This window comes from Cervus elaphus, chromosome 18, assembly GCF_910594005.1.
Source record: "Cervus elaphus chromosome 18, mCerEla1.1, whole genome shotgun sequence".
Classification (NCBI taxonomy): Eukaryota; Metazoa; Chordata; class Mammalia; order Artiodactyla; family Cervidae; genus Cervus; species Cervus elaphus.
This window is the reverse complement of record NC_057832.1, coordinates 76,304,496-76,319,570: the sequence shown is the minus strand read 5'-3', so window position 1 is coordinate 76,319,570 and position 15,075 is coordinate 76,304,496. Positions and strand designations below refer to the sequence as shown.

The following is a 15,075-nucleotide window of genomic DNA, read 5'->3' as shown; positions in this document are numbered from 1 at the left end:
CCAAGAAAACTTTCATGTCACAAATTCTCACTGCCTCCATGATTAGAAAGAATTATATTTCTATTACCATGGTGATAAATATTCATGAATGTCATTTAAAATTTTGTAGGTATTTTAAGTCAATTTCACTTTCTCTGAAGATATACCAAAAGAAGCCTTTGATGTACTGACGTGATTTCTTCCTTATTTCCTTATCCCCTACTCTGGCTTATTTATATTTTATTTTGTGTTATACACACACACACACACACACACACACAAATTTTCTTCCATGTATCTGTCCCTTTTTATTGGAATGTTTAAGTGATTTTGTGTTTCTCTTAAGGTCCTTTAGCTATTTTCAAATAACCATTTATACTGTGTTACATCCTGATCCCCCTGAAACAAGAGAGGGGGAATAAAGAGTGCCACATGGAAATGGACAAATAGTTCACCTAATCCCATTTTCACTTTGAACCACAGTTATTAATAACATGAATACAGTTAAGCTGAGAGGAAGGTATGAGAGCAGCAGAAAAAGTTAATTGTGTACCAGATAGTGCTGTGTTTATATTTCATAAACTAATTGTTAGTATGTTGAGGGCACGTAAAGTGTCCTCCTGACTTCAACTGTGGTATGAGTGTATGTACAGAAATGTGAGAATTGATAGAGTTACCAGTCACTAATACCACTGTAAAACTGATCTCTAGAAGTTTTACATCATTTAAATTTTTTTTACTAAGCTTTTTACTTCAATCATACCCTGAAGCAGTTATTTCCACAGGTTAATGATGTGTTATATAAAGAGTAATTTCCTTTTTATTCTTGGTGAATTTGCCTTTTAATTTCATTTAGCAACCATTTTGTCTTACATGATGGAATAGTGTAGATTTAAATGAACTCTCCAAAGATTGATAAAATCGATGTCTGTTCACCAAGCTTTGAACTATACTTCAACCTTATAAATGAAATTTGCTGTTTTCTTTTAAAAGGATCATAAAGAATATTTGATTATTTTGGTAAAGACTGGCTTCCCTTTGTAAAAAGGATGGTATATTATGGAATGACATTTATAACCTAATGTTATTCAGATAAAGTGGGGAAAAAAAACCCAGCAAGACCTCAATGAGGGAAGCAAATCTGGAAAATAAGAAAATCTGAAAAGATATAAGGCAACCATTTTCATCTTCTTTTGTGGGACCTTGTTGTTACCTGCTGGGGAACTCTGGCAAGTCTGTTTAGACAGAGGCTGGCAAATGCATTTATTAATCATTTCAGGAAAGATGAAGAATGCCTTCAAAGACAACACCCTCTCGTTGGCTTCACAGACTCTTTTAAGGTTTTACTGTTATTAAGATTAAATAAGAGATGGGCAGTAAAGATATTGGAGCAGAGTTTATTATGAGAAAAAGTACACATTAAGAATCGGGCTCCCCCACCACTTAGTTCAGCACTCTGTACACATTCTTCCATTCAGATTTTTTTATTGTTGTTTGCTTAGGGAAAAAAAGTCCCTGGTGAAAGAATGTAGGCATGAGTACATTAGCTGCCTCTCCAGTGCTCTGTCGGCTATATGGGCCCACGTACCCCTCCCAGGTTTGTAGTTGTCTGCTGGTCAGGGTTGTAGGCTGCTGCTGGCTGCAAACCAATCTTCTCCTTGCAAATAAAGGAATCATCTGCCAGCATTGTATTTGTTGGGGCTCTTCTGAGCCAATCAGGACTGCCCTGGATGGAGGGGACAAGGAAAAGTTTATAATAGGATCAGTTTTGTTTGCAATTTGTTTCTAATAGATACCAATAAGCCAGTTAACTAGGCTCCAGTTAATGGACATTTTATTGTTTCTCCCCCTCGTTGTGCACATGACCTCTCCTTAGAAGATCTGCTTTGCCTAAAAACATGGATCTGCTGCCTGGTAGCCGGAGGGCTCTCTCTGCTCTAGAAAACTTGTTCGCCAGCCCCAGGCTGCAGACCAGGCCAAAATACTTTGATCATCCTGTCAGTGGGAAATTTACAGCAACATTCGGGCTTTTGTTCCATGTGTATTTCTCCAAATATAATATCTCCCTCAAGAAATCAATGATACGCTGTTAAACTAAAGAGCATGGTAACATCCACAGAGCAGTAAATTAATGGTCTTTTGTGGATAGATGGTTACAGATTTCATCATAAAAAATGGATAAAAGATTACATATCACACAGAGCGAAACTTTTAATAACTCAACATGACTTTTCTTAATGGGTTTTATTCATTTTAATCATTATAGTGTCAATGATGATTATAGCCTTATTAGATTGTAGTGATTGAGGGGACTGTTTATGAGATATTGAAAATCTCAGGCTGCTCAGAATAGCCCAGCAGCTTGTGTGGGTTTGATGTGTAACTTTATCTGGAGGAGTAGGGCTTGTCAGGGAGAGTTTCAATTAATACTTTTACTAAATTGCTCCTGTCTTTAGTGACCTAGGTCACAGATGACTTAAGAATTCCACAACATCAGCTTTTCAAAACAGTTGAGCTGCAGCAGTGTAAATCAAAGGAGGTTTGGAGTGAGTGTGTTGTGTTTAAATAAGGTGGGCCAGGAAAGGCCTTGGACAAAAGTGGCGTAAGTCCCTCTGCCTCATTTTGCAGCCAGGAGAGTCCTTATTCTGCCTGATGGTGCCCCTCCTCCCCCCCCAGAAAGGAGGTACCTTAATAACAGGATATAAAGTTAGCCACAAGAATCTGGAAGGTTAAATTCTCAGTTTTTCCCTCAATGTCTGGACACATGATTAAAATGAAAGCCAGGACTCTATTAGTGATTAATAAGGTGCTAGTCCTGAGAAATGCCCCAGGACACTGTCATCCTAGGAAAATTATTGTAATAAACGTGTTAATGCTATTTCTTAAAAAAAAAAACCAAACAGAAAGGACCCTACAGATGAATACCTTCAATGGAACCATGGTCATAATACTATCCAGCTGATATCCTCTTTATTTAGTATTGATTCTCCAGAATGTCTATTTCCATTACAAACAATTCTGTCACCTAACAATTACTCCAAATAGTCCACTATAATGAAAGTCATGTATAAAAGGTCCAGGAGAAGCTGCGTATCATGGTGTCATAGCAGGAGACCTGGTTTGCGTTTGGGCTGCCTCCTTTAGTAGCAGTGTTTTGGGGGGAAAGTGACTTGAACTGTCCCAACCACCATTTTGCTGTCAGTAGAAATCAGAATAAGAATAACATCTGTTTTGCTTATGTCTTTTCACAAGGTGATTAAGAGAATCAAATAAGCCCACATTTGTGGTTAAGAAAGCCTATGCTTTCAAGTTAATTTCTAGAGCTCCACTAAGATCCAGGGGCCAGATAAACTGGCTTATATACAGGGATCATCATATGTGTGTGTGCTAAGTCACTTCAGTCATGTCCAACTCTTTGCAACTCTATGAACTGTAGCCCACCAGGCTCCTCTGTCCATGGGATTCTCCAGGCAAAAATTCTGGGTGTGTTGCTGTGCCCTCCTCCAGGGGATCTTCCTGACCCAGGGATTGAACCTGTGACTCTTACATCTCCTGCATTGGCAGACAGGTTATTTTCCACTAGCACCACTGGGAAACCCAATCAGTCACTAAGCCCAGTCAATTAAAATTCTTTACTGTGGTGGTTTGAAAATATATCCCCAAATTCTTTGACATTTTTCCTATTAAGAGGTGAGTCTATGTCTCTTTCCTTTGAAATTTGACTTCTGTGACTGTTCTGACCAATAGAATGTGAAAGTGTCACCATGTGACTTCCAAGGTTAATCCATAAAAGGTGGTTCAGCTTCCATCTCACTCCTTGGAACTCATCAGCAAAAGGCCTTCATGTTGTGGGAAAGCCCACACTAGCACATGGGGAGGAACCACATGGCCCTGAGACAGAAAGAGACAGGGACTCTTGGCCAGCTCTCACCTACTTTGCCCCTCTGCTTTTGGAGGCTCCAACCACCGTCTGACTACAGCTATGATAGGTCCCTGCCTAGCTATACTGCCTGGCAAGCCCTTCCCAAATTCTGACCTTCAGAAACCATGAGAGATGACAAAATCATTGTTGTTGTTTTTAACCACAAAGTTCTGCGGCAAACTGTTACAACACTAACTAGACCACTAGTTCAGTTGAGTTTAGTCGCTCAGTCATGTCCAACTCTTTGCGACCCCATGAATCACAGCACGCCAGGCTTCCCTGTCCATCACCAACTCCCAGAGCTTGCTCAAACTCATGTCCATTGAGTCAGTGATGTCATCCAACCATCTCTTCCTCTGTTGTCCCATTTTCCTCCTGCCTTCAATCTTTCCCAGCATCAGGGTTGTTTCCAATGAGTTGGTTCTTTGTATCAGGTGACCAAAATATTGGAGTTTCAGCTTCAGCATCAGTCCTTCCAATGAATATTTGGACTGGTTTCTTTGAGGATTGACTGGTTGGATCTCCTTGCAGTCCAAGGGACTCACAAGAGTCTTCTCCAACCCCACAGTTCAAAAGCATCAATTCTTCAGTGCTCAGCTTTCTTTATAGTCCAACTCTCACATCCATACATGACAACTGGAAAAACTGTAGCCTTGACTAGATGGACTTTTGTTGGCAAAGTAATGTCTCTGCTTTTTAATAGGCTGTCTAGGTCGGTCATAGCTTTTCTTCCAAGGAGAAAATGTCTGTTAATTTTATGGCTGCAGTCACTATCTGCAGTGATTTTGGAGCCCCCCAAAAATAGTCTCCCACTGTTTCCATTGTTTCGCCATCTATTTGCCATGAAGTGATGGGACCAGATGCCATGACCTTAGTTTTTTGAATGTTAAGTTTTAAGCCAACTTTTTCACTCTCCTGTTTCACTTTTATCAAGAGGCTCTTTAGTTCTTCTTCACTTTCTGCCACATGGGTGGTGTCATCTGTGTATCTGAAGTTATTGATATTTCTCTTGGCAATCTTGATTCCAGTCTGTGCTTCATCCAGCTCAGCATTTTGCATGAAGTACTCTGCATGTAAGTTAAATAAGCAGGGTGACAATATACAGCCTTGACGTATTCTTTTTCCTATTTGGAACCAGTCTGTGTTGTTCCATGTCCAGTTCTAACTGTTGCTTCTTGACCTGCATACAGATTTCCCAGGAGGCAGATCAGGTGGTTTGGTATTCTCATCTCTTTAAGAATTTCCCACACTTTGCTGTGATCCACACAGTCAAAGGCTTTGGCATAGTCATTAAGATGGAGTAGATGTTTTTCTGGAACTCTCTTGCTTTTTCGATGATCCACTGGATGTTGACAATTTGATCTCTGGTTCCTCTGCCTTTTTGAAATCCACCTTGAACATCTGGAAGTTCACGGTTCACGTACTGTTGAAGCCTGGCTTGGAGAATTTTGAGCATTACTTTCCTAGCATGTGAGATGAGTGCAATTGTGCACTAGTTTCCACATTCTTTAGCATTACCTTTCTCAGGGATTCTAATGAAAACTGACCTTTTCCAGTCCTGTGGCCACTGCTGAGTTTTCCAAATTTGCTCTCATATTGGGTGCAACACTTTAACAACATCATCTTTTAGGATTTGAAATAGTTCAACTGGAATTCTATCACCTCCACTAGCTTTGTTCATAGTGATGCTTCCTAAGGCCTACTTGACTTCACATTCCGTGATATCTTGCTCTAGGTGGGTAATCACAGCACTGTGGTTATCTGAGTCATGAAGATCTTTTTTGTATAGTTTTTCTGTGTATTCTTGCCACCGCTTCTTAATATCTTCTGCTTCTGTTAGGTCCATACCATTTCTGTCCTTTATCGAACCCATCTTTGCATGAAATGTTCCCTTGGTAGCTCTAATTTTCTTGAAAAGATCTCTAGTCTTTCCCATTCTATTGTTTTCCTCTATTTCTTTGCACTGATCACCGAGGAAAACTTTCTTATCTCTCCTTGCTATTCTTTAGAACTCTACATCCAAATGGGTGTATCTTTCCTTTTCTCTTTTGTTTTTAACTTCTCTTCTTTTCTCAGCTATTTGTAAGGCCTCCTCAGACAACCATTTTGCCTTTTTGCATTTCTTTTTCTTGGGGGTGGTTTTGATCACTGCCTCCTGTACATTGTCACGAACCTCCGTTCATAGTTCTTCAGGCACTCTGTCTATCAGATCTAATCCCTGTAATCTATTTGTCACTTCCACTGTATAATCGTAGGGGATTTGAATTAGGTCATACCTAAATGGTCTAGTAGTTTTCCCTATTTTCTTCAATTTAAGTCTGAATTTGGTAATAAGGAGTTTATGATCTGAGCCACAGTCAGCTCCTGGTCTTATTTTTGCTGACTGTATAGAGCTTCTCCATCTTTGGCTGCAAAGAATATAATCAATCTGATTTAGGTATTGACCATCTTGTAATGTCCATGTGTAGAGTCTTCTCTTGTGTTGTTGGAAGAGGATGTTTGCTATGTTCTCTTGGCAAAACTCTGTTAGCCTTTGCCCTGCTTCATTTTGTACTCCAAGGTCAAATTTGCCTGTTACTCCAGGTATCTCTTGACTTCCTACTTTTGCATTCCAGTCCCCTATAATGAAGAGGACATCTTTTTTGGGTGTTAGTTCCAGAAGGTCTTCTAGGTCTTAGAACTGTTCAATTTCAGCTTCTTCAGCATTACTGGTTGGAGCATAGACTTGGATTACTGTGATATTGAATGGTTTGCCTTGGAAACAAACAGAGAACATTCTGTCGTTTTTGAGATTGTACCCAAGTACTGCATTTTGGACTCATTTGTTGACTATTAGCGCTACTTCGTTTCTTCTAAGGAATTCTTGCCCATAGTAGTAGATGTAATAGTCATCTGAGTTAAATTCGCCCACTCCAGTCCATTTTAGTTCACTGATTTCTAAAATGTCGATGTTTACTCTTGCCATCTCCTGTTTGACCACTTCCAATTTACTTTGATTCATGGACCTAACATTCCAGCTTCCTATGCAATGTTGTTCTTTACAACATCAGACTTTACTTCCATCACCAGTCACATCCACAACTGGGTGTTGTTTTTGCCTTAGTTCCGTCTCTTCATTCTTTCTGGAGTTATTTCTCCACTCTTCTCCAGTAGCATATTGGGCCTTGGGAGTTCATCTTTCAGTGTCCTATCATTTTGCCTTTCCATACTGTTTATGGGATTCTCAAGGCAAGAATACTGAAGTGGTTTGCCATTCCCCTCTGCAGTGGACCATATTTTATCAGAAATGTGGTTAGGGTTAGACCACTAGTTAGCAATGCCAAGTAGACCACTTAGTATCCATCTCTTTCTATGACTGCCACACTGGGTCAGACCCTTGTTGCCTTGCCTGGCCAGTGGCTAGCACAGAGGAGGACTAATGATCATTTTGGGCTGAAGGAAAGCCAGCTCCATGAAAACAGGCTTTGTGGGCAAGATTAAGATCTTAAATCTATTTAGGCCAGAATTTTATGATAAGAGATTTCTCCCTACATTGTGAAACTACAGATCTATGATACAGATATCAATAAATCCATCAACTAGCTTGAGACACATGCCTCCATCAGAAATGAACAATAAAGAGACTAGGTTTTTTTAAATGAGTATTATCAAATCCTACAAGAATGATATGTTTAGAGTTGGTTCAGATCCCCCCACCAGTTTATTCTTTTTCTTATCTTATCAGTTGAAACCAGACCAGTTACTCGCGATTTTCTCCCCAAAGGGCAAAACAAAGATTGTTTAACAGTTTTCTTTTCATGCCAGCTAGTGTTCCCCAGTTTCCATTGGAGACATTAAGGTTTTAACTTCTGTTAATCCTTAGACAACACTAAAAGGATTCAGAGAGATTCTGATTTACACAGTCAGTGAGAAACAGCCTTCCAATTCTTATTGCCTTTTATGTGTTCCATTTTTCAATTTTATCTATTGGAATGTAAAATTTCAGCTCTTTTATAAATTGCCTACTGATGTTTAATTCCTTATATCATTGTATTGTTACCAGATAACCACAATTGCTACATGGAACAATACAGAAGATGCATTAACTATCAATAGACAAGGACTCGAATAGATAGCAAAAGTAATATACATGAAAAATAGATTGTCAAGCAATGTCAGCCTCAATGAGCATGAATTTACAGCCGTGTACAGTAGCCACAATGGCTCTCACTGTTGATTCATCCTCTGATTACTCTGTTTGCACTGTAGACAAAATGGCCTAAATGAAGACCAAGATAACAAGTGAACTATCTATCATCTCTTTTATTTTTATTCCAAGCTAGAATTGGCAGAGAAAGAACAGTAAATGGAGATTCCTGCTGGTTCTGCGTCATAGGACTCTCTTAAAAACACCGAAGGCTCTGTGAATTATTTAAGACAGAATAGAAAGTAGGACGTTGCAATTTTACTCAAGCTTTATGTCAAGTTCTTTACCCACACCCCAACCACCATAATCTCAGGGTACCGGTTTTTGTTGCTATTGTTTAGCAACTATTAGTACAAGAATGTTTGCTTTCAGTAGATGGTAGACTGGCCAAGTCAGGAATTAATGAAAGAGTCAAAAATGGAAATGAATATTGTAGGTGCAGGCTGAGAACTCAGAAGAATGTTTTCAGTTACTCAGAGAATTTCTCATTTTAGGCCTTCTTTAAGTAATTTTACCACCTTGACAGTCCCACAAACTTGTCAGGTCTTGGGGGTCCCATAGAATCCTAAACTCACCATAGTGATGAGAAAACTTGCTATTATGTTTTTTCTTAACCATTCTACAACACAGCAAAACTAACCCCATCCCTTTCACCTTGATTTTCTTTCTTGCCTTAATGGCATTATAATTTTCCCACTTACTGGTGCTCCTAACCTTACTGCTTGCTTCATTGTCCACTTATAATATTCAATCATTGCTGAAAGAGATGTTTTCCATGAAGCAGGTGAAGCTTTAGTTCAGGGCTACTCTTGTGCACAGGTCTCTGGCAGCAGCCCAGCAATGTGTTTTTGTAAAAGCATATGTCTTTTGTAAAATTGGGGTAAATAAGATATTTCAGCTGAGGTTTCTTTCCACTGTGACCTCCCCTCAGCCACACTTGTCCTCTTGTGAGGTGCCAAGCTGGAGACTGGGCAAGAGGGTTGTCAAACTGAGTTTGGGGATTCATTCCTTTGGGTTTAATGGGACATGTTTATGTGTTCTGGAGGTACTTCTGTTTATGTTTAGTTAGTGCAAGTTGTCCCAAAATAAGGAATGCCTTCCAGTATATTCCTACTGCCCACTGTGCTGAGTCATCGATCTTATAACATAAAGAAGCAAGGCCAGAAGTGCATCATGCTGTGCAGGTGGGGAGGAAAATACAGCGTGAATGTGTGGAATCTTTTAGTTGCCAGGCATGTAAAGTTGTAAGCCGAGGATTCACTTCTCATCAACACCTGGTCAACATAATAGTTCTCTCCTATCAAGAATATACTCTAAAATGTAATGTATGCAAGTATGAATCCATCATACATTTTCTTTTCGTTTATAAGGAGAACACATAAACAGCCTCTTGATGAGGGTGAAAGAGGAGAGTGAAAAAGGTGGCTTAAAACTCAGCATTCAAAAAACTAAGATCATGGCATCTGTCCCATCACTTCATGGCAAATAGATGGGGAAACAACGGAAACAGTGACAGATTATATTTTCCTGGGCTCCAAAATCACTGCAGATGGTGAATGTAGCCATGAAATTAAAAGATGCTTGCTCCCTGGAAGGAAAGCTATGAGAAACCTAGACAGCATATTTTTAAAAAACAGAGACATCACTTTGCCAACAAAAGTCCATCTAGTCAAAGCTATGGTTTTTCCAGTAGTCATCTACGGATGTGAGATTTGGACGATAAAGAAGGCTGAGCACTGAAGAATTGATACTTTTGAATTGTGGTGCTGGAGAAGACTCTTGAGAGTCCCTTGGACAGCGAGGAGATCAAACCAGTCTATCCTTAAAGAAATCAGTCGTGAATATTCATTGGAAGGACTGATGCTGAAGCTGAAGCTATAGTACTTTGGCCACCTGATGTGAAGAGCCGACTCATTGAAAAGACCCTGATGCTGGGAAAGATTGCGGGCAGGAGAAGGAGAGGGCAACAGAGGATGAGATGGTTGGGTGGCATCACTGACTCAGAGAACATGAATTGGAGCAAACTCCGGGAGATGGTGAAGGCAGGGGAGACTGGCACGTTGCAGTCCATGGGGTTGCAAAGAATAGGACACGACTTAGCCACTGAACAATAGCAATAGGAATAATGATAAATAGAGTTCATCAGCCCATGTTTGTATGGCACAAACTGATAGCAGGTCTGTAAATATTAGGTTCATCTTTAACAATTTATACATAAAGGAAACTTAATAGAAATGTTTTGCAACTTTAAACAAGCCAAAAAATTTATATGACAGCACTAATAATGAGTTATGAACAAAAAATTTTTTAAACTAACATTAATAGAAAACAAATTTTGGTCACCCAAGCTAAAGGAAAGACTGAGGTTTCTTCCTACTCTTTCCATAGAAAATTGTATTATAAGATATTGGCCGTATGAAGACGCAATTGAGTGTACAGCCAAAAATGTACAAAGATAAGAATTCTAGAGGTTTGTCAGGCAGTTCATTTTTAAAAATATGCTTTTTTGTGACACTAGTGGTGTTTGTCAAGTTTCTCAATTTTGTAATTGTTATGATTTTTTTCTTATTCTAAATAAATGTTCCCTCTTATGGTTTAGTCGCTAAGTCATGTCCAACTCTTTGCTACCCCATGGACTGTAGCCTGCCAGGTTCCTCTGTCCATGAGATTTTTCCAGGCAAGAATATTGGAGTGCATTGCCATTTTCTTCTCCAGGGCATCTTCCCCACTCAGGGATCGAACCTGGGTCTCCTGCATTGCAGGCAGATTCTTTACCAACTGAGGTACCTGGGAAGCCCAGGTATTAGCCCAACAATTAGTATTACTATAACTTTTATACTTAACACTTTATTGTTTTTCCTTATAAAAGAATCACATAAGCTTCTTGATTATATGAACTTCATACCCACCAGACCTGGCTTCATCCTGACCCAGCCCTATGGGTTCCTCCTCCATGGTGTTTCTTTCTTTCTTTTTTAAAATTATTTATTTGGCTGCGTTGGGCGTTAGTTGTAGCACATGGGGTCTTTGTTGCATCATGCAGATCTTTCATTGCAGCTCATGGACTCTCTAGTGGCACATAGGCTGTACTTATGGCACATGGGCCTATTTGCTTCATGGCATGTGGGGTCCTAGCTCCCTGACCACTGACTGAACCCAGGTCCCCTGTACTGGAAGCACAGAGTCTTAACCACTCAACCTGGATAACCAGAAAAGTTCCTCCCCGTGGTGTTTCTTGATTCTGTGCCATCTTTCCATTTGTCACAGACATCACCTTACTTCAGACACCATTTTTTCTTGTGTTATTATCCAGCAGAGGAAGTACTTAAAGTGATTCTCATAGCATCTTCTTTTCCTTACTCTTATCCATACTGCTTTCTCATATCAGATTACTCTTATTAATAACAACAATAAGTACAATTTGTGAAGTACTTGTTAGGTACCAGGTACTTTATATATATATATATATATATATAGTCTTTAATTCCCACAATCACCCTAATAAGTAGGTATGACTACCATTGCAGAGATGAGAAAATTAGGTCTCAAAATGCTTGAGGCACTTACCCAAGACTACAAAGGTACCACAGGACAGAGGCAAGATTCAAACCCAGTTCCCCCAATTCTGTCTGCCAATGACATGCAGCCTCCCTCTTTTCTAAAATGTTTAGCTCCCCTCACTGTTTGCAGAAATAAACCTTAACCTTTAGCTCTTTCTGGTAAGATGCTGGCCTCGCCTTCCAGGCAGGTGGATCACCTTTCCTATTTACATGCCCGCAAGGCAGCCAAATGGGATCCTTGATGGTGCCCAGGTATAGCACACCTTTTCCTTGGTGCTGAACTATGGTAACCCCTTCATAACTTTCTGGAGCCCTTGAATGCAAGCTTTCATGCCATCTCCAGCCTCCCAAATGGATGTGATAGCTCCTCTTTAGGTCACAAAGAATCTTGGTTTTGCTGTTAGAGATTATATCACATTTTACTTCTTTTCATGTATAGGAGGAATATGGGCACTCATCTGTACATTGTTGCAATCATTTCATTTCAGTTTACTTAGCTCACTTAATACCATAGACACTTTCCATATTTTCCCTCACAGTCAATCATTTGTATTTTGAATGGCTACTTTTTTATTTGATGTGTTATTTAAATATTACTCTATATGTAGACTTTTTGTTTCAGTTTTTGTTTGTGTTTTTGTTGTCGTTGCTGTTTGTTAAAGTCAGCATTGGAAAGAACATCACTGGAAAGTAGATTTCTTTCCTCTATGGCATTATTTCCCCAGGATAAAACTCTAGACATGGTCTTATAGGATCAAAGAGCATGGACATTTTATGACTCCCATGGCCCTATTGCTTTTCAAAGGTTTGCATAGTTTACATTGTGATTGGTAGTACAAGATTGTACTAGTTTCACCTTACAGCATTGGGCAGTATTTAATTTTCTGTTTTTGCCATGAGCAGGTTGTTCCCTTTGATTTTTATTTTTGAGATTGAGTGTCTTGAAATTGGTGTCAGAGAAAGGAGGGAAACCAATGAATTATGTGAATAAAATTTCTTTAAAATTTAGAAATTTTAAGATGAATGGTGGGAGGAGAAAAGTTTGTGAATAATTTGATCCAAATTACAGAAATAATTTGACCCACAAATACATCAAAGTTTTTAAAACTACGTGATTGTACCTGATAACCAGGCTCAGTTGGCTGATTGGTTGGCTATTTACAGATGCAATTATTATGACTATGCCAGATGTGTAATTGGACAGCCACTGCCAATTAAAGGAGGCAGCAAATTGAAGGGGTCTGGGAGATAATTGATTCTCCAAATTAGTAACCCAATTGGTCAAAATTACAATACCTGTTGAAGTTGTTTTAAATTATGCTGTAATAGTAATTAGAGGCTTTGCCTCATGTTCTATGAAATATTTTCTCTTTGCCGATGAAGTATTAAGGGACTGGTAATTTAGGCAAATAAATGATGATTGCCTGATCAAAGTCATTAAATTAATATAAAATGTAATGGTAGTAAATTCTCTAATAAAAGAAAATGGTTTTAATATCTCTATAGGGAGGTAGCCAAAAATACATTCTGCAAATATTTGGATATATTTTTCATAAGGTCCAGCTGCCCATTCCATTTTGCAGGTTTTCTTGATAGGTTCATAGACCCATCTTTTTTCTTTTACTATGGCAATAAGTAATTGTGTCTATTCCATGCCTTTGTCCTACCTAATTGCCACTTTATTGTTCCCGAAGGGCAATCGGACTAAGACTTAAAAAGCTGAATTTAAAATGACTAATAAGAATTAAAAGAAGGAGCCCAGAGATTGCAGAGCCATCACAGCCTGATGCTATTTTCTACATTTATATTTTAAGATAATTATCGAGAATCACGCATTGTTGAGAGAGTTGAACTGTGCTTTCTCAAGATCTAAACTTTAAGAACCATCTATTTACTCTCATTCGTGACATAGCATATTCTGATGCTCTCAGATACCTTTGGCTAACCTGTCCCATCTAACACTAACATTTATTTGAAAAATAAAATTACCCTGATGTGCTGAGCTGTATCCTTAAAGGAAAATGAATCTGAATAAGAAATGACTGCTTTCTCCACATACTGAGAATTCCACTTAATATGCAGCATTTAGATTGTGATAGAATTTCTGGTATCTTCTTAATTGTGGCTCGTGGTTGCTTTATAGATGAGGAGACTATGGCTCAGTCTTTGTCTCCTAAAACAGAAATCTGGAGAGTACTCACTTTTTCACTTAAAAAGAAAAATCACTAATTGTAAGACTGAGTTCTGCAGCAATAATCTTTAGCATAGGTGGAGAATTTGGCTGCCATGAACAAAAGTTGTAGTCAAAATTGTTCCTGGGACTCTTGAATAAATATAACCTAAAAGTATAACCCTCCACTGCTGTAGAAACAACCTAAACATTGAACATGATTTTTGGAATCTTTTTTGACAAAGCAAGTTTCTCCTGAATCTTGGGTAAGTGGACTGGGAAGGAGGCTGAACTTTTTGTGTTTAGAACTTACCAACAATTAGTGAATCTGAACCTTAATCACTGCAATTTCAGTTGATCTGCCCCAAGTAAAGCACAAAATCATGTTTTAAAGGGGCGAAGAGATGCTTTAAAAATGTTTTCAAAATAAATGTTCTGAATGTCAGTTTGGTCTCTGGATTAAATTGCCTCTAAATTATCCAGTTCTAAAATCGCATTTCAAAGCTTTGGGAAACCCTGTCTGGGGCCTGTCTAGACCTCAGAATTGGCCTGGTTTGTTTTAAGGTTTCAACAAGGTCTAGGCCTGCTGGGTTTGCCTAATGCCAGGGGAGAGGCATGTGTGAGACGTGATACAGATTTCTAAGGTACTGTTGTGGGTTTTTTTTTTTTCCATTATACTCTGTGTGGAAAAATAATTTAAAATGTGATATCATGGTATATTTCTGGAATTGCATCATTTCTTGGCTTCAGAGCTTCTTGAGTGAGGAAGGGCAGTGTGGTAGATCACAACCAATGAAGTGGAATCAGAGACCTGGCTTCGAGTCTGACACCATCACTAACCCACTGGGACTTTGGAGAAGTCACTTAATCTCTCTGCACTTCATTTTTAAAATGAGGACATTTGGAATATAAGCTCCCTATGGTCTCTGGTTCTGTGCATCTATGATATTACAAAAAGTGCTGACAGGTTTTCTCAATTTTATTGTATTTATATGTTTTTACTGGAAAACAAACCAACGGTTCACCTCTAATTATATACTAGGCAAACCTAAACCTCAGAATGGTCATGGCAGCTGGGCAGTTGTGGGTTAGTAAATAAGGGTTTATGGAGATTTGGAAGTCCATGCAGTTAAGGCACCAAGCCAGTCGGGGTTATGCATCTGTCACAATTACTGTGATGAAAGATTCTAACTGAATATATACTTTTAAAATGTAGACAGGTTTTGGCTGTTTTTTTCAAAAATAAAGATTTGGTGAG

The 15,075-nt window shown here is 38.9% G+C and overlaps 1 protein-coding gene across 1 annotated transcript in view; it reads right to left on the bottom strand.

Annotated features, from left to right (window-relative positions):
* Positions 1-1,356: 1,356 nt before the first annotated feature.
* The window catches only part of HIBADH (3-hydroxyisobutyrate dehydrogenase), a 257,686-nt gene continuing 243,967 nt past the window's right edge, over positions 1,357-15,075 (bottom strand). Inside the window, exon 7 of the mRNA XM_043872029.1 lies at positions 1,357-1,705. Within this exon, the coding sequence (XP_043727964.1) occupies positions 1,423-1,705 (283 nt within the window). The 3' untranslated portion in view covers positions 1,357-1,422. The remainder of the gene's footprint in view (positions 1,706-15,075) is intronic.